The sequence below is a fragment of the Sinocyclocheilus anshuiensis genome, unplaced genomic scaffold (assembly GCF_001515605.1).
Source record: "Sinocyclocheilus anshuiensis isolate Anshui unplaced genomic scaffold, SAMN03320099.WGS_v1.1 scaffold246, whole genome shotgun sequence".
Classification (NCBI taxonomy): Eukaryota; Metazoa; Chordata; class Actinopteri; order Cypriniformes; family Cyprinidae; genus Sinocyclocheilus; species Sinocyclocheilus anshuiensis.
In genome coordinates, this window is record NW_015542356.1 from 143907 (window position 1) to 170577 (window position 26671).

At 38.8% G+C, this 26671-nt stretch overlaps 2 protein-coding genes across 4 annotated transcripts in view; one reads left to right on the forward strand and one right to left on the reverse strand.

Annotated features, from left to right (window-relative positions):
- Positions 1-3971, reverse strand: part of LOC107691775 (heterogeneous nuclear ribonucleoprotein K-like) — a 27128-nt gene extending 23157 nt beyond the window's left edge. Inside the window, exons 1-4 of the mRNA XM_016490588.1 lie at positions 3901-3971; positions 2030-2140; positions 881-978; positions 739-795 (exon numbers count right to left, since the gene is read on the reverse strand). Of these exons, the coding sequence (XP_016346074.1) occupies positions 739-795; positions 881-978; positions 2030-2090 (216 nt within the window). The 5' untranslated portion in view covers positions 2091-2140; positions 3901-3971. The remainder of the gene's footprint in view (positions 1-738; positions 796-880; positions 979-2029; positions 2141-3900) is intronic.
- Positions 3972-5231: 1260 nt separating this feature from the next.
- ntrk2b (neurotrophic tyrosine kinase, receptor, type 2b) overlaps positions 5232-26671 on the forward strand; it is a 39099-nt gene continuing 17659 nt past the window's right edge. For all 3 annotated transcript variants that reach the window (XR_001634562.1, XM_016490493.1, XM_016490492.1), the window contains exons 1-12: positions 5232-5799; positions 7527-7601; positions 7692-7763; positions 7912-7980; positions 8099-8244; positions 8342-8493; positions 10206-10341; positions 14725-15039; positions 15158-15175; positions 16278-16295; positions 16423-16451; positions 21361-21460. Coding sequence is in view for 2 of the 3 variants with exons in the window: in XM_016490493.1 (XP_016345979.1) it covers positions 5585-5799; positions 7527-7601; positions 7692-7763; positions 7912-7980; positions 8099-8244; positions 8342-8493; positions 10206-10341; positions 14725-15039; positions 15158-15175; positions 16278-16295; positions 16423-16451; positions 21361-21460 (1345 nt within the window). In the remaining variant the exon portion in view is untranslated. The remainder of the gene's footprint in view (positions 5800-7526; positions 7602-7691; positions 7764-7911; positions 7981-8098; positions 8245-8341; positions 8494-10205; positions 10342-14724; positions 15040-15157; positions 15176-16277; positions 16296-16422; positions 16452-21360; positions 21461-26671) is intronic.

Consider the following 26671-nt stretch of genomic DNA (forward strand, 5'->3'; position numbering starts at 1 on the left):
AGGGGCGGAGGTTGGGCCAACATCAAGGTGGGCAACGCAGGAGGGGCAAGTCGATCCAGTACATGGGCAACGGAGGAAGGTGGCCAAAAACAAAAAAGTAAAGGAGAGGGAAGAGGGGGAGAAGGAATACATTTTTAATTGAATACAAGGCTATACTCATTAATCTACTGTCCAATTTTCTTTTTTCTTTTTTGAAGACACTATGCAATGAATGCTCAAGAAACAGGGCTGAACAGATCTGAAGACAGTTTTTAATGTAGAACCACTGGGCAACAGTGCTTCACACAGGACTATGGGTCAGCTCAAGAGTCAAGACATCCGTAATTGGGTTTTCAAAGTGGGGGAGAGTGAAAGAGAATGCCTTCAAGAACAAAGTCGAGAAGTGCTTCCCCTTTAATACACAATGTCAAAGACTCACAAAATAGCCTCATTTCAGAGAGCTTGTCTGTCCAAATGAGCCAACCTATAGCTACAAAACGGAAGATCTGCCCTCAAGATCAAATGCAGAAAAATCTTTGCAGGATTTTAACAGGACTGTAATGGACGGATTGGTGTCATGAGTTTTGATTTGTGTGATTTCAAATCCGACTGATTCGTGTTTTTGCTGACAAAGCTGAAATGCTCACGAAAACAACTGTTGGATTTGAAAATGCTGTCAGAAGTCTCGTTAAAACTAGACCATTAGAGAACTTTGCTTAAAGGATCATAATAAGCATGGAGCATGGTCTTAATACTCACATCTGTGCGTAAGGCTTTAATGTTCTTGCCTCCCTTTCCAATCACAGCCCCTGCATTCTGAAAACATAAAATGACACTTCTAAAAATGTAATCTATATCAAAGAAATGGAGATGAAAAGTGCATTTGTATGGCTTCACTCACTTTGCTTTGGAGCAGCACCCTGAGCTCTACCATTTCATCTGTGTTGCGGGAGCGTTTGAATGCCTGTTCCTCATCCATATCCTCAGCAGGGCGCTTGCCTGAGGGAACACAAATCTGGCACATGAGCCTCAACAACAATTAAGACATTCCTGTTTATCAAACTGCTCGTTCTGAGAGAATGCCATTACGGAACCCAAAACATAACCAAGCACTAGTGACTGAAGTTCTCATTAAATTTGAGGACTTACAGAAAGCAGTTTAAAAAATAACCATCTTTCTACCATATTATGTTAAAATCCAAATTTATACATATATGGTAGTGTATAAGGCAACCACTCGGGAAAATGCTTCTATTTTGGATTTTTTCCTAATTTAACACAATCATTCATATAAACATACATTACTGGAGGGAATATATGTCGAGCTGAAAGCTTAAGCTATTAGGCCATCAGAATGCATCAGAACATGTCTGTTGCCGTTTAGCCTTTATTTATAACTCTTTAACAAAGACGTAAAAAAAAAAATCCCCATGTAAAAATTAGGGATGTAACGATTCACTCAACTCACGATTCGATTCGATTCACGGTTTTGATTTCACGATTCGATTCGATTCACGGTTATAATTTTTTTACAAAATGAGATTTAAGACAAATTATAAATTAAATGTGTCCTTTTATTATTGCTTGGACAAAATGCTGCACATTTCTTTGTGAAATTGAAATATAACACTATAATAATATACTAATATAGCACTTGTAAATTATTGCTCTTTTGTTGGTTTTGATTGCTTCTATTGTCCTCATTAGTTAGTCGCTTTGGACAAAAGCGTCTGCTAAATGACTAAATTTAAATATAATGTATATGTAAATAACAAAACTACATTGAAATTTTAAAACAAGCCCCAAATCAAATAAATAAGAAACACAAATAAAATAAATCTCTTCATATAAACAAAATAAGGCTTTGTCTGTGTTCTTTCCATTTAAAATTAGAGGCAACAACTGCATTTTAATCATGATCCAAACAAAGATGCTGCATAAACCGGCTTGCGGTTAATCGTTACATCCCTAGTAAAAAATTAATGGGAACTACTTTCAAACCCAAGATCACAGAAAAAGTGGACAGACACAGTTGAACTCTATTGGTTACCGTTAGTGTCAGTGTTACTGAAAGTGGTGTCTTCTTCCTGCTGCTCAATTTCTGTCTCCATTGTCTTCAGCCAGCGGTGAAACTGGAATAGGCTGTCCTCGATGGGTAACTCTAAGAGACATATCATTTTAAGTGTTAAAACAATGCAGAAACTACACCATTTTTAATGTCAACATGAAATCAAAATTATACTTAATGAATACACTTTCCTGGTCTTAATGTAGAAAGTTTGTTATTCCAAAGAAATAATTTCATAAATGTTCATCAAAATGTAATAGCTTGTTCTATATCAGAATCGACTTTTAGCAGATGTAAACAAGGCCTCATTTCTCAACACCTCCAAACACCTGTCAGTGATTCTCAATTGGTTTTGATTCAGGTGGTGACCCAACACAGTATAAGAATTGTACAAAACATAAACAAATCCTTAAAATCAAGGACTGACACATATTGCATTTACGAAGAACTACAACAATAAGCAAAATTATTAACATCATGTAGATGCAGAAAAGATACCAAGGCAAAACTTTATATTATTATTAGCCATATTACCAAGTGAGATGAATGTGCTAGAATACTGGAGAGTTTGATTGAACCAATGGCCTTTGACATCATAACACCACAAAATAAAGGAAGTGTTTCCTTATCTATATCTACTGTAAGACGGTAAGTCTGTTTATTCTTCCAACCAAACTACACATGATTAGATCAATCTATAATTTGTTTATGGCATCATTATTTACCAGAACAGACCAGCAACACTCCAGCTGAAAACCAATGATACAGTGACAACTTTTCACAATCCAATAATTTCCAGATGAATAAAATCAGGTTCCATCCTACATTTTTTTTTTATCTTGTTCACTCTGAAACGTCATATTAAAGAGTCAAACAAGTCTGTGTCTGTACCATGTTACAGTGATATTATTATAAGACAATACTATGATACCAAATATGACCATTTTCATGCACTACGGTATTTCCGTTGTACTTAAAAGAAAATGCTAATTTACGATGATATTTATTTTTTGATAAGTTAAGCGTGCGGTTACTTTAAAAGCAAATTCAAAATACGAACAAAAACAGGATGTACAATAAAAGAACGCAATATATATATAAAAAAAAACATTCTAAATCAATATATTTCAACAATTACAAAAGCATTCAAATGCAAAGTGCATTTATTTTACCCGCAAAAACACAGTTGTCAGTATTTTAATTATTAAATGAGAACTAACGATATCGAAATATTCACACTGGTTACATATTAGAAGCACTTAGTTTAGGGCTGTGTTAAGGCCCAGTGTTTCAAAATGGTGCGCAAGTAACTGGTAGCATTTAGCCTGCTAGCCTTACAGTTACAGTTGCATTAACAGTACAAGCCTTCATTAACTAACAACACAGCTGCATTTACTGAACTTCACGAAGGAAATACATAACAATATTGCGTACTATAACAAGAACACCAGTCCAAAAAATTTATATAAACGAAATCTTTCTGCACCTGCGATGTATGGGCACAAAATGGCTTGTTTTCTAGATTCACTCTTATTGCGAGCAAAATGATAACACAGGGTTTGGTTAGTCCATTTAGTATACTTATTAGTATAACAGTTTGCGTCGGTGTGCAAGATTCTGCTTTGGTTAGATAATAGGGAAATGACTATCTGGTGACTTGCGTGTGATCAGTAGGAAACTCCATTTTGAGAATTGCTTACCTTAGCAAGCTAACTGGCTAATTTACAGCACGGCGACGCATATAACAGTCTAATTAACGTTCGACGCTTCTGTTATTTATTACTCCCAGAAATAACTGTACAGTTCTAAAAGGAGGTGCCTGTGTAGAATACGACTCAAAATATTGAACAAACCTGCAGGCAGCCCTTCCGTCACACCAATATTCGCCCGAAATATCTGCGCCTTCTTCTACCTTGATTTCATTGTAGGTTTACGTGCAATTTTTAGCTTCGAGATTGGCTGTACCGGAATTCAAACGAGCGGCTGTATTGGTTGAAATGACTGTCAATATAAAACCTAAGAATCTAATTGGGTAAGGGGGCTGTCGACTAAGTATTGTTGCCCCGCCCCTTAGCATTCGCTTACATTATAGGCTATCGTCATAGCAACTGAGAAGCGCTCGACTTATCTTGCGTTTAACAGCTTGGCTTCATATACCATAAGTAAAAAGAGACTTTGTTTTATCACCGTTTGTAGTGACAAATTTACAGTCGTTAATGGTGCAGCCTCTCATGTCTTTCACATCGCACTGGTTTGGTTCACAGAGTATTGTTTAAAAAAATACAAACCCCAGTCAAACTGATCGGACTAATCCTGTCTAATACAGTTCTCCTTGTTTTAAGATCAAAATGCTTGTTTATTAATGGGAATATAGCCTATTATAATCTTTTGGGTAAAACGACAATCCCGCTCCCGCTGACCGTGATAAAATATGTTGCCTTTGTCGCCCCCTCCTGGTAAAAATATAACAGTTCGTCACATCTCACTTCATCTTTTGGCTTGCGCTGTAGTGATTTCCTAAACCAAGGCCCTTCAGTGTACTCTTGCTAAAAACAAAATCAAAATGTTTATATAACGCGTGGAATCTAGCGCAGCTGGGCTCTAACTTCTCTCTCTCACGGACGTAGAAATGCAAGCATTGCTGTCAAATGTGAGATTCAAAGGCGCATTTTCCGAATCCATCACCCCTTCAAACAGACTGATAATTCGGTAAACACGCTAAAGTGATAGATCAGGCTATTACTAATATCATTTCGTCTCCTTTTACACAGGCTACACGGCGATTGGAATGCGAGACTGGCATAAACAGTAAAAAAACGTCCAGGCATTTTTGTTTCGCAATTATTTTTCAAGATGCAGCCCATCTTGTGCGTCAAACAGCACGTCACACTCCGGTAATGGCTATTCATGAAGTTGTGGCATTGTTGAAAAGAGCACGATGGAAAAGCAACACAGCGAGCTCAGACTGAATGGTTAAACAGATGAAAAAAACAAATGAAAATGATCAAGTCATTTCCCAAATGATTCGACATCCCTGTCAACATAAATCTCCCAAAGATCGCCCCATTGTGATCAATTATTGCCGATATGGCATCGCCGAGAGCGTCTTTAACGTGCCCCTCCACATGTAATTACAGCAGCGATGTCTGAGGGAGATGCGCTGGGTAATCAATAGGCGCTTGCAGCAGGTACGCGCTGCTGCCTCTTCACTCGCGCGCAGACGCACGCGCGCACACTGTCTCGCTTGTTTTCTTGCCCAGCGCTGGATGTGAGACGTCAGCGTCACCGCCGCAGCCCGTAGACACACGCAGCCCGCGGCCACGCGTTTCTCCACCGCGTCTGGAACAAGCGAAGCCCGGATAGCGCAACATATTGGCACGCCAACATTTCCCCGCTGCGTTATCACCTTTCTACGGAGACCAGATAAGGCCACTCCATGACAGTATCGCGTCGCGCACAACGTCTTTGCGCATCCCACAGCAGCGGCGTCTCATCTCGGAATTGCTGAAAATACTACAAGACATTACACAACGCTGAATGCGCCGCGCTAGACCTGCCATGACCGCAGGGGTTCGTGGAATGGCTCGATTGGGGCTGTGTGGGATTTTATTCGGGCTGCTGAGGCTCAGCTCGGCTTGTCCTGGGTCGTGCTTTTGCAATGCCTCGAGGATCTCGTGTATCGATCAAGAACCAGGGATCGAGGATTTCCCTGTCTTGGTGCCGGAGTCTGACATGGAAAACATCACGGATATGTAAGTGGAGCGTTTTAGCGGAGAAATGGACCGGGAGACCTGCTCCAGCATCACGGATGCGTGGAAAAAAAGCATGCGAGTGTGTGGGTAGATTCCTCAATTCGTCGAGGGCCAAAATAAGTTTAGTGCCCTGCTATTCCATGACATGCCCGTTTCCGTTATGAGCATCTGTGGAGTTCGCTACAATCATTCTTGCGTATGAGCTCTTGGCATCAAACAAGACCATAGCATGGCATGCAACAGACATCATGTGTCGCGTGTGTGTGAAGAGAGGATGAGTAAAGGGTGGGGGTCAAGGTAAATAAGCAATAAGTTGGCAAGATAGCACATCTAAAGGGTTTTCTTTTGATAAAGATGGTCACTCAGAGAAATTTTTGTGCGGCTGCTGACTCACCTTAGCTGCCTTTCTGTACCAGAACAGGAAAAAAAAGACAGCGCTATCGCCTTACACTAGATTGTATAAAGTGACCACATAACGCAATTAGATGCATATCGGTGAAGATACAGCGTCCGCTTCATAGAGCTTTATCAGTGCTGATCTGATCTGCTCGAGTGCCTGCGCTGACAAGACGAGCCGACTTGAGAGACCGTCAAATGGCTTGGTCTTGGGGAAAAATGTGCTTTTAGGCCTAATAAACTGCTGTTATTTACGAATGAAAGTAAGTTTTACGCGTACGTTATTACACGAATTGTTGTGTATAGGTTAGTTGGGGAGTAGTCTAACGTGTCCGCAGAGCAATAGGCATCGGCGCCTACGCGAATATGTCACTCCGTTTCCACGACAACGGCTCAGCGGACCCACTCCAGGCATGTGCGCGCTGTAGTGAAATCATGGCTTTTTCACGCGCACCTTTATTAACTTATTCATGTGGTGACGGGTTGATAAAAGAATTTCGTATTACGGGGCGTCTGTTTTAGCCATCGCTGAAAATACGGTCTATTTGATATTGAGTGATATTCAATTTTTGGTCTATGTTTTCGCATGCCAGTGCGGAATGAAAACAGCTCGGCTTGATTTTATTTGTTAGGCGCATGCCTATTTAAATTGTACGTTCACATATAATATTACTGAAACTCTAAATAGAAACCGTTGTAGTACATCGGACTGCTGTGTAAATGCCGCGGTATACAGGAATTTCAATAGGCTACCATGCTACTTTTTTGTAAGGGCAAGTTTTGTTTTTGACAAGGTCCCATGGTAATAGTATTATCTGAACTAGGTAGAATACAGTTTAAAACCAATGTAATCAATTCCTTTTTATTCAGCAAGAAATTGATCAAAAGTGACAATAAAAACTCACATTGTGACTTTCTATTCACTGAACTTTCTATTCATCAAAAATCAGGATTACCACAAAAGGATTAAGCAGCACAACTGTTTTCAACATTGATAATAATACTTCTTGAGCACCAATTTAGTATTAGAATGATTTCTGAAGGATCACGTGACACTGAAGACTGGAATAATTACAGCTGAAAATCCAGCTTTGCCTTCCCAGAAATAAATCAAATGTTAAACTATATGTTATTTTAAACTGCAATAACAATTCACAACATTAGTGTTTTTACTGTACAGATTTGATCAAATAATTGGTGAGCATGAGAATTCTAGCAAAACATCAAAAAATCTCACTGACCCCAAACTGTGGATGGTAGTGTATCACAGTACCACAATGCTACTGTGTTTATGAATCTAATGTGCCTAATCATTCCTTTCAATTCCACAGATACATCTCAAATCAAAAAAGGCTACTTTCAATCAACGAGGACCATATGAAGTTCTACTCAAATCTCAGGAATTTGTGAGTATCTGAATTTTTTTGGTCATGCCAATTGTTAATGAAACTTTATAGAACAGCAGAACTTATGTGAGCATATACTGTCTCACACAGAACAGTGACCAATACTCACCTGACATATGTATCTATGATGGCCTTCTTCAACAATTCCAAACTTCAATATCTGTGAGTCTTTTTTGATACTTTATGTTATTAAATTTAATGAAATTATGCAGCAAATATTAAGCACATGTGTTATGTTTTCAAACAAATGTTCTATAATGTTATTCTTTATTTTTAATTAGTTAAGTATTTTTCTACTCTCTATCTGTAGGAATCTCAGAGACAATAACTTATCAACACTGTCTTGGAGGGCACTTCGTAATTCAAACTTGTCGACTTTGTGAGAGTTTTTTTTATTATTAAATAAAATGTACTAAACTGTATGTACAGTGCTCTGTTTGTAAACCATACAAAGAAAGCATCTTTCTGTTCCTGAAGTCTGTTTGGGTTTGCTTTAGGTTGCTCTCCGGGAACCCTTTGCAATGTGAATGTAAGAACATCTGGATCAAAGTCTGGTTGGATGACAGTGAGAGAGATGGGCTGCTGTGTCTACAGGAAGGAGGAAAAGCAAAAGCCCTGTCTAGACTCACTCTTCCTTCATGTGGTAATGAAACCCAATGCGGTTTTAAGTCGCACAGATTGTGGTAAGAAATATTTAAAAAATCATCCTCACAAACATGAAAACTCTGTCATTATTTCAGAGTATCCACGTGTCGAGGTCATCCCTGCTGTTGTCAGTCAAATGGCAGGAAGTGATGCCACAGTGATGTGTAGTGTGTCAGGAGCCCCGACCCCTGAGCTCTCCTGGAGCTTAAACTCCAGTGATCACCCTCCTCTCTCAACCAGCTATGAGGTAACACCATGTTTGCCTTTTAAGTATAAAGCTAGTTCGGAATAGCATACTACTATAGTGCTCTTACTCTTTCTGTAGACAGAATGCAAGTTGAATAGAATATTATTAGATATGTAGAATATGTGGTTGACCTGCTACATTTGCTGAGATATACAGTATTATAAAAAATAAGTATGGAATATTGTATCCCACAACAATGCAGTTTACTAAACCTTTTATACAATATTCATTTTCGAAAAGCACAAAAGATATTTGAATGAAATCTAAAAAAATGTCTGTCTTTCCATTGAAAGTCCAGCAAAACTATGACTATGAAGTTTATAAAGTGATACAATAAAGAATAAAAGAAATCCATATGAATCAAGTGGTTTAATCCAAGTTTTCTGAAAAGGCACACTGAAATCGCTTTATACGATAAACAGATTTAATATATCATTTTATTCACATATAAACATTGATCAATGTTTATCTATGTTGCCTTCTCATTAGACCGCATGAGACCTGTTTGATGTTCTCTATGTATGTTTATGTGTGAATAAATGCTCAAATTTAAAGTTTATAATATAAAGCAATCATGTCTCTTCAGAAGACTATTAACTGCTCAATAATAGTATTGGATTAAACTGCTTGATTCATTATAATATTTTTATAAACTTTTTGAACCATGAAAGTTTTGGTTAAATGCATTTTCAAATGAGGGACAGAAATCTCTCAGGATTCATTCAAAATATTTTTGTGTTTCAAAGATAAAAGAAAGTCTTATAGGTTTAGAAGGACATGACAGTGAGTGACTGTTGACAGAATGTTTAGTTTCTCTATTTTGACTTTTGATCAATCTTGAAAAATACTTTTTTATTGAATTAAAATATAAAATCCATAATTCAATTTTGTCTATTAAAAAAACACAAAACTTAACATTCTTATTTCAAATGTAACAACTGGACATACTCGTGCAATGCAATTATGATAGTATTCCATTCTGAACACAGCGAAGTCTCTTGAGCTTTAGCATCAGATCTAATATTCCTTGTAGATCTTCCACAAAATCATAAGTAAACCTAAGGTGGAACTACAGATGGAATACTAGATGGAAAACAGTGTTTTAACAGACTATGATAGCCCTATTTATTCTATTAGGCCTATACATATCTGCCGTCCTCACATCAGTTATAACCTCTCTCCTCCTTGTGCCAGTTTTACACATTCAGGACACTTAAACACTTAATCTCTGTAGCATCCTATAATGTGCTTTCAAATATCATGATTGATCACAGCGCTGAAACCACAGATGCTTGACTCTAGCCCATAAAAGCTTTGTGTTTCCATTAATATTTAAAATGCTCACTATACTACTTACATTAAAGGAGCCTTCACCCATGGTGAAAACAACAGCCTGTATGACAGATTAAATACATTGACGTGTAGAATGAGAACTTGGATTATTTAGCTCCAGTTAATGCCGCAATTTAAGAAAAATAATACATTTGGCTGTAACAAATTAGAGTATTTTTTGTTAAGTTGATCCAAAGTATCATTTTTTTTTCAGTGTGCTAGAATATTAGAAAGACTTGTGTGTGAGCTCTTTTGACTTTGGTCAGCAGGCAACCACGACCCAGAATACCCTGGCAACCACAAAGCGCATGCATGCCAAATGTTTAAAATATGTTTAAACATAATCAGATCAGATCAGAGTTGTGGTTTCTTTCTCACAGATTTCTCACAAAATGGAGCTGCAGTCTATTCTGACTCTAAGTGGACTTTCACCTGATGACAACGGCAGAGAGCTCACCTGTAGTGCCGAGAACATTGTTGGCCAGACTGAGGCTTCAGTCCTTCTCAATATTCTTTGTAAGAACTCACATTGTGTTGTGTGGATTTGCTTTGCATTGCTTTGACAGAATGAGCCCCAAGTTAAGGTCTGTTCCTGTCCTCTGTGACAGAAGGCCTTGAGCTCAAATGGTGGGTCATGACCAGTGGTGGACGAAGTACACAAGTCCTGTACTTGTTTTAAAGATACTTTGATGAAATATTACTCCATACTTACATACTTATAAATGTATAAGTACTCCTGTACTTGTTTTAAAGATACCCTGATGAAGTATTACTCCATACTTACATACTTATAAATGTATAAGTACTCCTTTTGAATTTCGTCTTGAGTAAGAGAACTGATCTGTAAGAACTACATATTATTATCATTATATATTTTTTTGGAATTTAATGTGCTTCATCCTCATGCTCAAAAAACCTATTTTAAGAGAGAGGGGTCTAATGTCCCAGTCACTCAGATATAATAGACCTAAAATAGGTTAGAGCTCAGTCTGACATTATTATGAATTATTAGTAGTCAGCACACTGGAGGATCATAATACTCTCGGTTAGTGCTGCGCGTTATGACCAAAAATTTATATCACGGTATTTTTCAAAATGATGACGGGTTTTTTTTTCATGCATGACCAGGTGTTAACAACATTTTCTACTGACTGAGAGAGGAAATACTGCAGTAGATTGACTTAGAATGCCAAATTTCACTGTCATGATGAGTGAATATTGTAGAAAATTCCACACTAAATAGTTACTAAACATGACCCATTAATACATGTTAACCAGGAGTCACTCTCATTTATAAACGCGACATCGTCTGATAAAATCAACATGCATCTACACTAAAGAGCGGCTATGCGGTGGTTTTGGCTATGGCCACGTACACACTGCAGTTAAATTCGGTTGTCGGTTCACCTTTTACTCGTTAATCGCGTTCTGTACACACATAATTCACTAAAATACGGGAGCGACAACCGCATTCTACAACCGCATTAACTCCCGAAAAATACAGGTAGTGACAACCGCATTTACAGAAATTCTACGCAGTGTGTATGGAACTGAACTGAACATCTAGTTGTTAATGACGTATTTAAACGTGCATCAGAAATGTGTCTTCGTCTGTATGTGAGATGCAAGAAAATAACAGTGAAAGAAGTCTTACCTTAGCACATTTTGGCTTATATCGAAATCCTCCAACATTCTTCTTTACAAATCCTCGTTTTGTACTTCTAATTAGTGACCGTTGTTTTGTTTTGATCTCTCCCCCGCGCTTCCGCGTTCGTCACTTCTGAGTGGCGCAACGCCGAACTTATACGTCATCCGCCCGGAACTGCTTCCGTTTACAACAGTGAGCGCAAGCTAGATTAAATTGATTATTACGTTTTAAATATGGTTATTTTTCTTACAAAAACGCTTCGATTCGCTACAGGAGGCCTTTGTTCACCCCCCGGAGCCGTGTGAGACACTTTTTTTTTAATGGAGTGGCTCTTTTTATTTCTCTTCTTTTGGACTGAAGCACTGCAACACCCACTGAGTGCCATTAAACAGCTTGAAAGATCAAAGACAATTTTTAATATACCTCCGACTGGATTCGTCTGAAAGAAGAAAGTCATATACACCTAGGATGCCTTGAGGGTGAGTAATTTATGGCCTAATTTTAATTTTGGGGTGAACTAACCCTTTAAGTGGAGTAAAAAGTCAAGACATTATGCTATAGAATGCAGTAAAGTAAAACTCTGATAAAAAAAAAAATGACATACGTACTAAGAGTAAAATTCTTTGTTATTGTCCACCACTGATCGTACAACCCACCCCACAAAATCAGTAGGGCATTAAAGGCTGTGTATCCAATGAATCTTAATGTATTTTAGTGCAAATCTATCTGTCACTTGAGAGAAGCAATCCAAATTTGGCAGATTCCAACATGGAGAAGTAGTGTGACATCCTCATCTTTAAATACAATGAATGATGACTATGCAAGGTGAAACATCTAAAAACTACTAAAATAGAGGATTCCTTTATTTCATGTATCGCAGTTTATCAACTTATAAAAGTCCAGAGATTTTCTTTGCAATGAAAGTGAGAGGTACCCAAAGTGTGTAGTCCCTTAGGACCATGATACATGTTCAGATAAACACTTAAAAGTCAGCCAGTTTCTTCATTAGTTCCATAAAAAAAGTAATAATGTAACATAATTAGATACTTTTTTTATGAGTTATGCAATAGTGTAACAGGTTACTTGGTAAGCTGTCCCAACACAGCAAATGACCATGTATTAGAAGTCTAGAACATGTTATGTTCCCATGCATAGGATAATGCTATTGTTAGGTTACTGAATTTAACAAATCTGGTTTGCATTTACCAACATTATCATGAAAATATAGAACTCTGCTCTCATGTGCACGAACAATTACAAATAAATTGAAAAGTCACAATACTGCAATAAAAAATATTATTGTTGAATGTAGGTTTTCATCAGACCTAATTATGACTTTGTTCCACATTTTAGAATAATAGTGAAGTCATCAAAACTAAAAAAAAATAATACATGCGGTGGCATTGGAATTATGTAGTGAAAAATGTTAAATCTTGCCACCCTTTGCCCTTTACAGGGGTACTGTTTACAGCTCTGCACACTCTGGGCTTCCCTCAACCAAAATCATGAGGCGCATCCTAATTTTAAACTGTATTGAAGGCATCCACATGTATGCTGGACACTTGTTGCCTGTCTTTCTTTCACAATCTGTTCCAATACATCTATTTAAAAAAAAAAAAAAATAAAAAATAAAAATATATAGTTTTGAAGAGGAATTGATATGTAGGCATGGAAAGTTGATTCATTCAAGTTGAGTGCGTCCAAACTTCGATTGGTACTGTAAGTAAAACTCACTGAACCTCCAATAATTTCCCCATGAAGTATTATTTCAGTGGCGGAATGCGTCTGTTCATCAAAGGTGTAATTGACTTCCTAGAATTTGAAATAACGATTCATGTCATTGAGCTGTCACATCAGAAACTTTGTAAGTGATTAATATTACCATCATTTTTCTTTGATTTGTAAGCTTGATGTCTACCAAGTATATTTTGACAAAATAATAAGATTTCAAACTGAATAGGAGGCTGTGGGTCATTTGACATGAATGCTTAGAGATTAGATGGCTTCCTTTAGGAGAATGGTAGGTTGAACTATTGGATGGTTTTTAAGAGTTCAAGATACATTTGAAAATGTGCCAAATGCTTAAGATTCAGGAAGTTTCCCCTCAAGCTATCACATTAGTCTACTGGGCCCGACAAAACTCACATTGTTGCATAACACTGCTTGAAAAACCTTTCCTACTTAATAGTAAGCTTTGAGCCTTGTAGAATTTACCCGTTTTATTTTGTGTGTTTTTTATTGATATGTGTGTAGTTAAAGGAGTAGTTAACACATTAAGGAAAAAGTAAAGATTTAAGTTGAGGATTTGGTGTAAATTCAATGAAGATCATTTACTCACCCTCATGTCATTCCAAACCCATATTTTCTGTCTTCCCTGGAACACAAAAGCAAAGTCCAAACTGCTCTTTTTTTGTACAACAAAATACAATACCATTCAAATGTTTGGATTCAGTAAGATTTTTTTTTTCATCAATTAATATACAGCACTTTCAGTTTGCAAGGATGCAATAAACTGTGCTCATTAAAAAGTGGTAGTAAAGACTTTTACATTGTTACAAAAAAATCTAGGCCTATTTCAAATAAATGGTTCTTTTGAACTTTTGACAGTAAACAGGCTGACATGCTTCATAAAATATCTTAAAGGCCTTGAAGCTGTATGATTCATGCTTGCACAAATTCAAACTTGGCACATGGCAAACGGCCGTGAGAATCAATGTGAGAAACAGTGACTTTTGACTTCAGTGACATCAAACATGACTCAATGCGTCATGAGGAGCAGCTTGGAAATTCTGCTGGAAAATCATATGGCTTTGAACAATAAGCAGCAATCTATTCCTCTAACAAAACAGTCTCTTTTTTATATGTACATAACATTTCTGTATGATACACTAACATGATGTTTAATTTCCACCAATCAGCGACAAATCAGTTAACTTTGGTGAAATCCTTTTAACCATTTGCTTTTGGTTATGCATTGCATCTTTCTTCATGTTGTGTTGTAATATTACAGTAAGCCTCTTCATTTATTGTCATTCTCTTGTATTTCTCATCCTAGAATCCCTCTATACTGCCCCTTTGTCCCATGTGCTGTCACGCCTGTCAGACACTTTCCTTTCGTCAAACTACAGCGAAATTTTCCATGTTCCTCTCGTTTACCCCTTTGGTACATCCTGTTATTACACTTCCTCTCCTCCTCCCCTCTTTCCTTCTCTCTCTCGTTCCTCTGCCCCTTCTTCTTTCTCCTGGGTCAGTTCCCCCTACTATCGTGCAGCTGTACCAGCCCGTGAGGAACCAGGACTGGTGCATCCCTTTCACTGTGACGGGCAACCCGAGGCCTGATCTGCACTGGTACCACGAGGGGAAGCTGCTGGAGGAGCAGCAGTACATCAGGACTGAAATCCATGAAATCACGGATACGGAGTACCACGGCTGTCTGCAGCTGGACATTCCCACTCATATCCATAATGGCATTTACACGCTGGTGGCTAGCAATGAGTTCGGAGAGGACAGGGGAAACGTGACGGCTCACTTCATGCACATACCTGATGTGGACCACTCAGGGACAGGTGGGCTTGGGTTTTCCTGCATCACTCTAAAATTTATGTTTTATTTTATTTATTATTATAAATAATACAGCCTATTAATGTGTACAATCAAACATCTGTCATATTTTTGTTTCCACAGAGGGAGTGTTCTATTATGGTGAGTTGTCTTGTAAAACAATATTTTGGTTAATTAAAGCAAGTACAATTTTAAATATAATAAAGTTAGTTGAATTAAATTTGACCCTAAAATTTCACCCTATATTCATAAGGAAAAAAAACAAAGAAATCCATTTTAGGACCTTTAAGATTTTTAACATTGTGACAGTATTTTTTTATTTATTAAAAAAATTAAGCACATTTTCCCCACCAAATAAATATTTCTTTCTCTTTATTTTTCCTTCTTTCTATCTTTCTTTCTTTTTTATTTACTATATTGTGAAAACCTCTTATTCTTAATTTCATACTGAACTCATGAAAATCTTCCTGTTTGGATACAATTAATTATTTTAAATCATTATTGTAAATAATGTTTAGTACAAAGACTATTGGATATTATACTATTAATTAGAGAAATTTTTACAGTTTTTTTCAACTGCTTACACACATTTTCAAAACTTTGCCTCTTTTTTTCAAAACTTTACACACAAATCCAAGAATTGCACACACAAAATGCAAAATGACTCACATCTCTTGCAAAATGAAGCACTGCATTCAAAATATCACAAACACATCTCAAAAGCAAACATTTGCAAACACCTGTGCCATAATATTAATTCCTGTTAGATGTTTGTGTGTTACATACAGAATTGTGTGTTGTGTTTTGCAAAAACTGTTTTATGAAATTGAAAACTGAGACAAAAGGCCAAGAATTAGTGTATGGTTTTGCAGATTTGGTGTGTGGTTGTGTCTGAGTGTCAGGTTTCAGAAATTGTGTGACAAGTAAAGATTTTGTGTGTAAGCAGGTGAAAAAACTGTAAGTAGACTACTGCCATTAGGGGGTTTGTGCTTAATTGCTATGAAAATAATTGCACAATGCAAAAAAAAACTTTATAGTTCTAAAAAGAGACTTAATTTTCTTTATGCAAAATATAATTTTTTATGATAATGAGGTGAAATATGACCAGTTTTCATGAGATTCACCCAGCTGCTCTTTGTAATTCATAAATATATATATTTATATATTGTGATGTTTATAGAATGTTATATATCACTACATAATCCATTTCCATTTTTCTTTCCATTTAAATGATGTAACACAGACACAACATTTAGTCCAGGTAAGTCTGTTCCTCCCTTTATCACTCATGTATCACATGAATTTGTTCAAACCTTCAGGCTTTTATAGTTTTGAACTGCAGTCCTTTAAATAGTGTAATTTGTTTAATCTGCCTTTTTTTTTTTAAGAAACCCCGCCACTGGAGGACAAAGTCGCGGTATGTTTTTGCATAGTGCGATTAAAGGAAAATTTCAGGTTAAATACATCTGTGGACTGCTGTTGATTACCATAGAAAATGCTCAGATTACTGACGTAACCTCGGTTCCCTGAGATAAGGGAACGAGAGTTGCGTTATGGGTTATCCTCCTGTTTACCCTGTTACTGAAGCCTGATTTGTTAACGTTTGTGTAACTAACCAATGGCGCTTTAGCCCGCCAGAAAGGGCGGAACCGACCTCTATGTAAGTCGGCTCAATGCAGCATTTCATCAGAATCACTTCGACTGAAGCGACAGCCATCGATTTGCGTGCAGCTTATAGTATGGCAAGTGACGCAACTCTCGTTCCCTTAGCTCAGGGAACCGAGGTTACGTCAGTAACCGGAGCGTTCCCTATCGAACGTTCACTTCACGTTGTGTTATGGGAACGATACCCAATCACGCCGTGCTATGAGCAGAAACATAACGATCTGCTCTACGAGCCCAGTTTAGAATCACTAATTTAAGGGCCCCTGAAACATGAGAGCTAAACTCAGTCCCGAGCATTAGCCAGGGATACTGACACAGTTGTTTCTGTAAGCAGGTGAAAAAACTGTAAGTAGACTACTGCCATTAGGGGGTTTGTGCTTAATTGCTATGAAAATAATTGCACAATGCAAAAAAAAACTTTATAGTTCTAAAAAGAGACTTAATTTTCTTTATGCAAAATATAATTTTTTATGATAATGAGGTGAAATATGACCAGTTTTCATGAGATTCACCCAGCTGCTCTTTGTAATTCATAAATATATATATTTATATATTGTGATGTTTATAGAATGTTATATATCACTACATAATCCATTTCCATTTTTCTTTCCATTTAAATGATGTAACACAGACACAACATTTAGTCCAGGTAAGTCTGTTCCTCCCTTTATCACTCATGTATCACATGAATTTGTTCAAACCTTCAGGCTTTTATAGTTTTGAACTGCAGTCCTTTAAATAGTGTAATTTGTTTAATCTGCCTTTTTTTTTTTAAGAAACCCCGCCACTGGAGGACAAAGTCGCGGTATGTTTTTGCATAGTGCGATTAAAGGAAAATTTCAGGTTAAATACATCTGTGGACTGCTGTTGATTACCATAGAAAATGCTCAGATTACTGACGTAACCTCGGTTCCCTGAGATAAGGGAACGAGAGTTGCGTTATGGGTTATCCTCCTGTTTACCCTGTTACTGAAGCCTGATTTGTTAACGTTTGTGTAACTAACCAATGGCGCTTTAGCCCGCCAGAAAGGGCGGAACCGACCTCTATGTAAGTCGGCTCAATGCAGCATTTCATCAGAATCACTTCGACTGAAGCGACAGCCATCGATTTGCGTGCAGCTTATAGTATGGCAAGTGACGCAACTCTCGTTCCCTTAGCTCAGGGAACCGAGGTTACGTCAGTAACCGGAGCGTTCCCTATCGAACGTTCACTTCACGTTGTGTTATGGGAACGATACCCAATCACGCCGTGCTATGAGCAGAAACATAACGATCTGCTCTACGAGCCCAGTTTAGAATCACTAATTTAAGGGCCCCTGAAACATGAGAGCTAAACTCAGTCCCGAGCATTAGCCAGGGATACTGACACAGTTGTTTCCGCCTCCGGGAGAAACCAGCAGTTTAAATGGATACGATCCGTGCCTGCAAGGCAGGGATGTCCAAATTATAAAATCTAACTAATGTGGACGGCGACGACCAACCAGCGGCCACACGAATCTCACTGATGGAAATCCCGCTGGCCCACGCCCAGGAGGAGGCCATTCCTCTAGTTGAATGGGCTCTCACTCCTATAGGGCACTGTGAGCCCACTGAGGCGTAAGCCAGGGCGATCACATCTACAATCCCGCGAGATAGTCTCTGCTTTGTGACCGGCAGCCCTTTAGAGCAGCCTCCAAAGCACACAAAGAGCTGCTCAGACTGTTTGAACGACTTAGAGCGCTCAATGTAAACTTTGGGTGCCCGGATCGGGCACAATAAGTTCTGACCCTGTTGACCCTCCACTACAGGAAGGGCCAGCAGGGAGATCACCTGGGCTCTGAATGGAGTTGAGAGCACCTTAGGCACATAACCGCTACGCGGCTGAAGAACGACTTTACAGTCGTTGGGCCCAAACTCGAGACAGGAAGCACTGACCAACAGTGCTTGCAAGTTACCCACTCGTTTGACCAATGCTAAGGCCAAAAGCAAAGCAGTTTTGAGCGTCATGACCCGTAAGTCCGCCAATTGGAGCGGCTCAAAGGGAGGGCCCTTGAGGGCCCTTAGGACTAGAGACAAATCCCACGTTGGCACAGTCCTGGGACGAGGAGGATTTAACCTCCGAGCGCCCCTCAGGAATTTAATGACCAAGTCGTTCCTGCCGATAGTCTGGCCAGCCACGAGAGAATGATTTGCTGCGATGGCTGCCACATAGACTTTAAGTGTGGATGGAGTGCGCCTAGGGCTGTAACGATTCACTCGTTTTCTCGATGCATCGATTACAAACCCTGACGATGCAATGCATCGATCTTGAAACATGGATTTTTGAATCGTGAATCGCCGATTTCGGACAGTAATCGATTTAAAACGTTAAGAATCGAATGAATCGCGATTTCTATAGCGAAAGTGTTTTAGTGTTAAAGTGTTTTTTTTTTCTGTAAGCTATGGTTCTCTAACCATAAAGGCTGCTGTGTAATTTGCCCCCTTACTAAGCATTTAAAGAATTTAGGGGAAGTATTTAAATAATCCTGTGAATGCACTTAAAGAATGCAGAATCGAATCGTTAATCGAATCGAATCGAATTTTTATTGTGAATTGAATCGAATTGAATCATTCTTAATTTGCAAAAATCGTTCTTGAATCGAATCGAAAACCTATGAATCGTGAATCGAATCGATTCGCTATCTACCCAAAGATTCACAGCCCTAGGTGCGCCCCTTGTCCAACAGCTCTTGCAGAAAGGTTAGCACGTGGGACACGTCACATGAGTTCCGGTCCTGATCTCGTGCTGAACACCAGTCACAAAAGACTGACCACTTGAGAGCGTAGAGACGTCTTGTAGACGGAGCTCTTGCTTCTAAGATGCTGTTTGACACTCTCGCGGGGAGCTGGTTAGCCTCCCGTCGAGGGACCAGACATGAAGGTTCCACAGCTCTGGCTGGGGATCCCAAATCCTGCCCTGTGCTTGCGAGAGAAGGTCTTTCCTCAGTGGTATCGGCCATGGGGCTGCTGATGACAGCTGGACCATTTCCAGAAACCAAGGTTGGTTCCTCCAGAGTGGGGCCACCAAGAGGAGAGCACATCTTGTTTCCCTGACTCGCCTGATGACCCGAGGGAGCAGAGAGATCGGAGGGAAAGCATACAGACGGGTGTTGGGCCAGTCGTGGGCCAGAGCATCCCGTTGTGTTGAGAAATAGATTGGGCAGTGACAGTTGTCTTCGGAGGCGAAGAGGTCCACCTCTGCCTTGCCGAAAACGGACCAGATCATCTGAACCGACTGAAGATGTAGTCTCCACTCTCCTGGAGCTACATTGTCCCTGGACAGCATGTCCGCTCCCTGGTTCAGTCTGCCCGGCACGTAAACCGCTCGTAGTGAGAGGAGTTTGCTCTGTGCCCATAGTAGGAGACGTCAAGTCATCCTGTACAGGGGACGTGACCTGAGGCCGCCTTGGCAATTGATATAAGCTACCACAGTCATGTTGTCTGACTGGACCAAGACGTGGTGCCCCTTTAAGGCTGGCAGGAAGGACTTTAGGGCCAGACAAACAGCCATCATTTCGAGGCAGTTGATGTGTAGGCATCGCTCGCGAATGGGTACCTGTTTTATGGCACCTTTTGCAAGCAATGTGTTTACTTAGGACCGAAGAACATGAGAATCGTTGTTCGATACCGAAGTTTGAATGACACCTCTGAAACGAGGAGGCCTGCGATCAAACTGAAGCGAGTATCCTTGTTCTATCGTTTTAGGATCCATGTTGACACGCCGGGAATGGCTTTCCAAGCCATCAGGCGGGTGGCAAGAGGTTCCATTTTTATGAATGACAGCTCGCCGTGTGAAGGCGGGGAGCTGGCATGTGTGAGTGCAGGGAGAGGAATTTTGCACTTTAAAGTATGTGGGTCCGCTATCACAGCGGTAATTTGATGGGGCACATGCTGGTTTTGCAGGACGTGCCCTGTTAGAAAACCTCCGCTACTCAGAGATGTTCGAAGAGACGGGGAGTAAATGCGAGCTTTCTTTGAGGGGGTTCTGGCTTCTGCGAGAACGAGCCCTCTCCTCTTCCTGTCTGCTGGATCAGGATGGCTTTTGAGGCTTTGTGTCCAGCACTACGAGTGGGCGGGGACCTTGACGCTTCGGGAAGGGATACTTCCTAGCCGCTCGGTGATGCTGGTGAAGCCCAGGCTCCTGTTTTTGCAGAGGCTGTGGCGGCGCTGGCTTCGCAAACTGTTGAGTGGATGCAGTCTTGGGGCGACTTGAAACAGTTGCCGAACTGGGGAGCTTAGGCAGGAAATGACGCAGCACCTGCAACGTCTTTTGTGCCTCAGTGAAGCGCTCTGTGATACCGTCCACAGCCGTGCCAAAGAGTCTCTTGGGAGAGACGGGGGAGTCCAGGAAGGCCATTTTCTCAGCGTCCCTGATCTCCGTTAAGTTAAACTGAGAGACTAGACACATTTAATTTCTGTAGTAATTGACAGCAGGCTGCAGATGCTGTTGACAGAGCTTAACATATATTCACTAAGGATATTCTGTTTATTGTTTGATTTATTATTGGACAATTTACATTTGTGACAATATCATTAAAGCAAGAAATTTCAATTTGTAAATGACTTTCTTTGATACAATCAATTTAAACCCACCGCAGATGTGCTTGCTTCAGTAAAATCTACTGTACCTTTATATATTCTAGGTTTATATAGTGGTTGGAATAGCTGGGGTTGCTTTAACCGGATGTATCCTGATGTTAGTTTTCCTCAAGTATGGCAGAAGCTCCAAGTTTGGTATGAAAGGTGAGTGCACCATTTTATCTTTTCACTTCTGCTGAATATGTTTTTTTTTTTTAAGTCAACATAACATACCTTCTTAATACACATACCTGGTTATTCCATAGAAATTTTTAAGGCGACATATCATGAAAATCTGACTTTTTCCATGTTTAAGTGCTATAATCGGGTCCCCGGTGCATCTCCCAACCCTGAAAACGTGAAAAAAACAACAACCCAGTACATTTTTTTGATAAGCCTTTCTCTGCAAGCTTGTGAAAAAACAAGCCTCTCAGATTTCGCTCCCCCCATAATGTAGAAAGGGGATGTTATTATAATATTACTGCCCCTTAATCTGCACGTTTCCACCCACAGCACTGCCATTGTGTTTTTGCAAGCGACAATGGTGTCAGATCTAATGCCATAGCATAAGTTCAAGCAAAGCATGCTAATTGTTCTGTCTTTGGCTGCACTGAAGAGCACAGAACACTATTTAGAGTCCCAGCCTCAGACGAGACAAGAGAGCAATGGATTTATTGATTTATTTATTGTATATTACGCTTCTGCCACACAGATTTAATATAAACATGCCATTTCTTTCCCAACTGTTTACCTTCACAGACATAACCAACTGTTTTTGTAACTCGTGTGTGTTTTTAAGAGAACTTGTGTGTATTTGACTGCTTAAGTGCAATAAAACATGAAAGAGAAATTTAGTTTAGTACTCACATGTCATGTGACAGCCGCTTTCTTTGAGCATGCTTCGGATGTGTGTGCTCTGAAACCCGTATATAAGAAGTTTAAACTGATATGGTTCAAAACCAAACATATGTTTTTTTATCAGAGTATCCGAGGTATGAGCTGTAAAGGCACAGCCCTATTCTGGAAAAGGGGGAGGGGAGCAGCAGCTCATTTGCATTTAAAGAGACATGCTAGAAAACAGCGTGTTTCTGCTTCCACTCAAAATAGGCATTTTCAAAATGATATAATAAATGATCTGTGGCGTATTTTGAGCTGAAACTTCAAAGACACATTCTGGGGACACCTGAGACTTATATTACATATTGTAAAAAGGTGCATAGGTCTCCTTTAAAGTGCCCCTATTATGGGTAATGAAAGGTTCATATTTTGGTTTTGGGAGTCCCCAGCAACAGGTTGACATGCATGCAAGGTCAAAAAACACTTTAATTCTCTTATGATATGCATTTATTTTTACCTTATTTGCTCAACGACTCCCAAACAATTCGTTTAACGATTCATTTTTCCAAACCCCTCCTTTGCATGATGCTAATCTGCGGTGATTGGTCCGATTAGTCTCATTTTCATTTCATTTCAATTTATTTCATTAAGGTTCAAAAAACACATTATTTTCCACATAATGTGCATTATTGTTGCTCCTCTATGCCCCACCTTTCTGAAACGCATCGATTTTTACAAAGCTCATCGTTCTGAAAAGCGATGTGTGCTCTGATTGACCAGCTATCCAGTGCATTGTGATTGGCTGAATACCTCAAGCGTGTGACGGAAATGTTATGCACACAGCGTCACACACGGCAGGCTAGAGTGAGGAACGGCCGGTGTTGTGCCGAAATCGGTGACCCTGCGAAAACTGTGACCAGGGGTCACTGTTCAGCAAATGTTCGCGCGGGAGCACGCACGTTAGATTAGACGCTAAACCAGAATGATCAACCTCAGAGGAGCTGAGCGGTGCTGTAAAAGATGTTCCATGTCTTAATACTACAGAAAACACCCATTGAACAAACTAGATTTTGTCACGAGCATCTAAATGCTTATATAGAAAAGAAATGAAACATTAATGCTGCTGCTTTCTGCTAATATTTTAGGCTACCACTAAGAATTGTTTCCTTATGAGATGTTTAGCGCTTATTGTGTAACATATTCTGATTATCTGATAAATGTAGGTCTTTATTCTTATTACTGTTTACTTTAATTACCCAGTAATGTTGGAGATCCCACAGTTTGCTCCTTACAAATGCATATGATGCAGTCACTAAATCTGACGAAATGTTACCACACTTTATTTCATAATAACTGACTATAAATGTTTAATAAAGTGTGATGTGTGAGATTCTCTTCTTTCTGTTATATATAAATAAAGCATACTGATCAGATATTAATATTTATAGATACAATAGGGTCTGACAGGTTAAATTTTAAGCTATTGAAATGTGTTACCCCTCTTTATTTCATGCAGGTGACTAATGCTTAATAAAGTAACTTGTGATGTTTCAGCTCCTCTTCTATTTTTTCCCTTTTACACAAAAGTTGTTTGACATGTACCTACAATTAATTGGCTTAATCATTTCCAAAAAGCAATAAGAGCCATACAGTAAGCCTGTTTTTATATGAGCTTTTTGTTATTCATATCAGAAACTGCACTTAATTAAAAATAATATGTTAATACGTGAAGGTATTATGTGGCATCAAGAGAAAGAGCAGAATTAAATTGCAACATTTATATGCCTATTTTGAGGCTTACAGGTTTTTTCCCCTGATTTTCTTGTGCAGATTCAATGTAAAAAAAAATGCAGATTGAGAAGGAATTCCTTTGACTAACATGCATTTATCATGTTAATGTTCACCCCCTCCACCCCAATATATATATTTTTTTAAAGTGCAGTAATGCTGAAAAACGTAGACCTCTCAAATTGTATGTAGTTTGTCAAGATTAAAGTAGCATTTGATTGTGAAATAGTGTTGTAAACCCGTGTTGTAAAAAAAAAGTAATGTTTAAGGGACAGCCATGTATACAATTATAGCCCATGCATTCCTGTATTTGTTTTGTAAAAGGTTGATCTGTGAGCAGATATGACACCACTATAAGTTATTTACAGTTACATAAAAGTCTTATTTAGGTTATTTATTCATACACATTTTATCCTACTTTGTTTTTCAGATTATATAAAAACATTTGACCCCTACCGCAATCATAACTCATCTCTAACTATTCAACTACTCAACTTTTCTATTCTAGGAATACTCTTAGAAGGCAGTAAAACCTCATGAGAGAATCTCAGTAAAATATAATATTCATTTTTTATACAAATTCTTAGCAATATGCAAACATAAATGTAAAATAAAAATATGGTTTGATCAATAAACCATGCACTCTTAAAAAAGGATGTTAATTTTTAATAATTTTTTTGTGTTGTTTTGTGTTAAATGTATTAAAAAGAAAAAAATGCAACACAATGTTATTTATCAGCCAATCACATTGCTGCTTGCATCAATTCATGAGCCGTTACTCTGCTCAAGAGAAAGTTTCCTCACTTCAATAAACTATATGTGAGTTTGCTGTGTTTTTATTGCATACAATGTTTGATCAAAAATAACACATACTTGACACAAATTGTGTAACTATAACACAGTAGTGCGTAAAATATTTCAACAAACTTTCTGTGTTAGGAGGAATAACTCAAAATGTCTTGTCCTTATCTAGACAGAGGTGTGTTAAGAAACATCACAACACTCATGTTTTTAAGTCAGTTTAATGTAATTAAAGTTGAAATGACATACAGCTAAGTTGATTGTATAGGCTACTTAAAATTCTAAGCAACTTTTTTTTTTTTTTAACTGGATAATTTCAGCAGTGTTGGATGTGCAACAAGAAACAAATGTTTAGAATGATAACCTAAAATAAAAAATCACAGAAATTAGCTTAGTGAGCTTTTTTTTCAGTAATGGTAATGTCTAATAATTGGTGACTGTTACTCAAAAGACAACAAGAATAAACCTATAGGAAAAAGGAGCAATACATCACTTGAATGAGTTTGAAGAACATAGACTTAAAGAGAGGTAACATTTTGGTAGCTATAATTTTGACCTATCATACCATACTATCTGATAAATATGCTTTATAAAATAGAAAGAGGAGCTCACACATCACATGAGCCACTTTATTAAACATTTATAGTCAGTTATTATAAAATTAAGAGTGGCAACATTTCTAGCTATGATAATTTTACTTGTCAGACTCAGTGACCCTAGCCAGCTCATGCATTTGTAAGGAGCAAACTGTGGGATCTCCAACATTACTGGGTAATTACTGTAAACAGTAATAAGAATAAAGACCTACATTTATCAGATAATCAGAATATGTTACACAATAAGCGATAAAGAGGAGCTGAAACATCACAAGTTACTTTATTAAGCATTAGTCACCTGCGTGAAATAAAGAGGGGTAACACATTTCAATAGCTTAAAATTTAACCTGTCAGACCCTATTGTATCTATAAATATTAATATCTGATCAGTATGCTTTATTTATATATAACAGAAAGAAGAGAATCTCACACATCACACTTTATTAAAAATGTATAGTCAGTTATTATGAAGTAAAGTGTGGTAACATTTCGATAGCTATGATTTTTTACTTGTCAGATTCAAGTGACTGCATCATATGCATTTGTAAGGAGCAAACTGTGGGATCTCCAACATTACTGGGTAATTAAAGTAAACAGTAATAAGAATAAAGACCTACATTTATCAGATAATCAGAATATGTTACACAATAAGCGCTAAACATCTCATAAGGAATCAATTCTTAGTGGTAGCCTAAAATATTAGCAGAAAGCAGCAGCATTAATGTTTCATTTCTTTTCTATATAAGCATTTAGATGCTCGTGACAATATCTAGTTTGTTCAATGGGTGTTTTCTGTAGTATTAAGACATGGAACATCTGATCATTCCGGTTTAGCGTCTAATCTCCTGCGCGAACATTTGCTGAACAGCGACCCCTGGTCACAGTTTTCGCTAGGTCACCAATTTCGGCACAACACCGGCGGGCTGAGTGAGTGGCGGCTGGTGGGCTTGAGAACGGCGCGGCCGGCGGATTCGACGAAGGAGCGTCCGGCAGGCTTGCGACAAACACATGTGACGACCCCGGGCTGGACTCCGCTTTGTCCACGGTGAAAGCCGATCCGGCGATCCACAGCGCGAAGTTGATGTATTTCCTCAGCGACCAGCACGGATCAGCTCCAGGCATGACGAAGCGGATATCGTCCTCTTTTGGAAGACCAAACAAAGTAGTTTCGCTTTCACAATGAAACACACAGCATCTCCACAACATGGCGGCGGCGGCGGCGGCGGCAGCGGCAGCAGCAGCGGCAGCCGCAGCAACAATACTACAGCGAGAATCAAAGTTATGCCTTCTTTGCGTGAACATTTGGACGGTGTTATGCAAATCTTCCCACATCGTGACGTAGACGTGAGGGCGC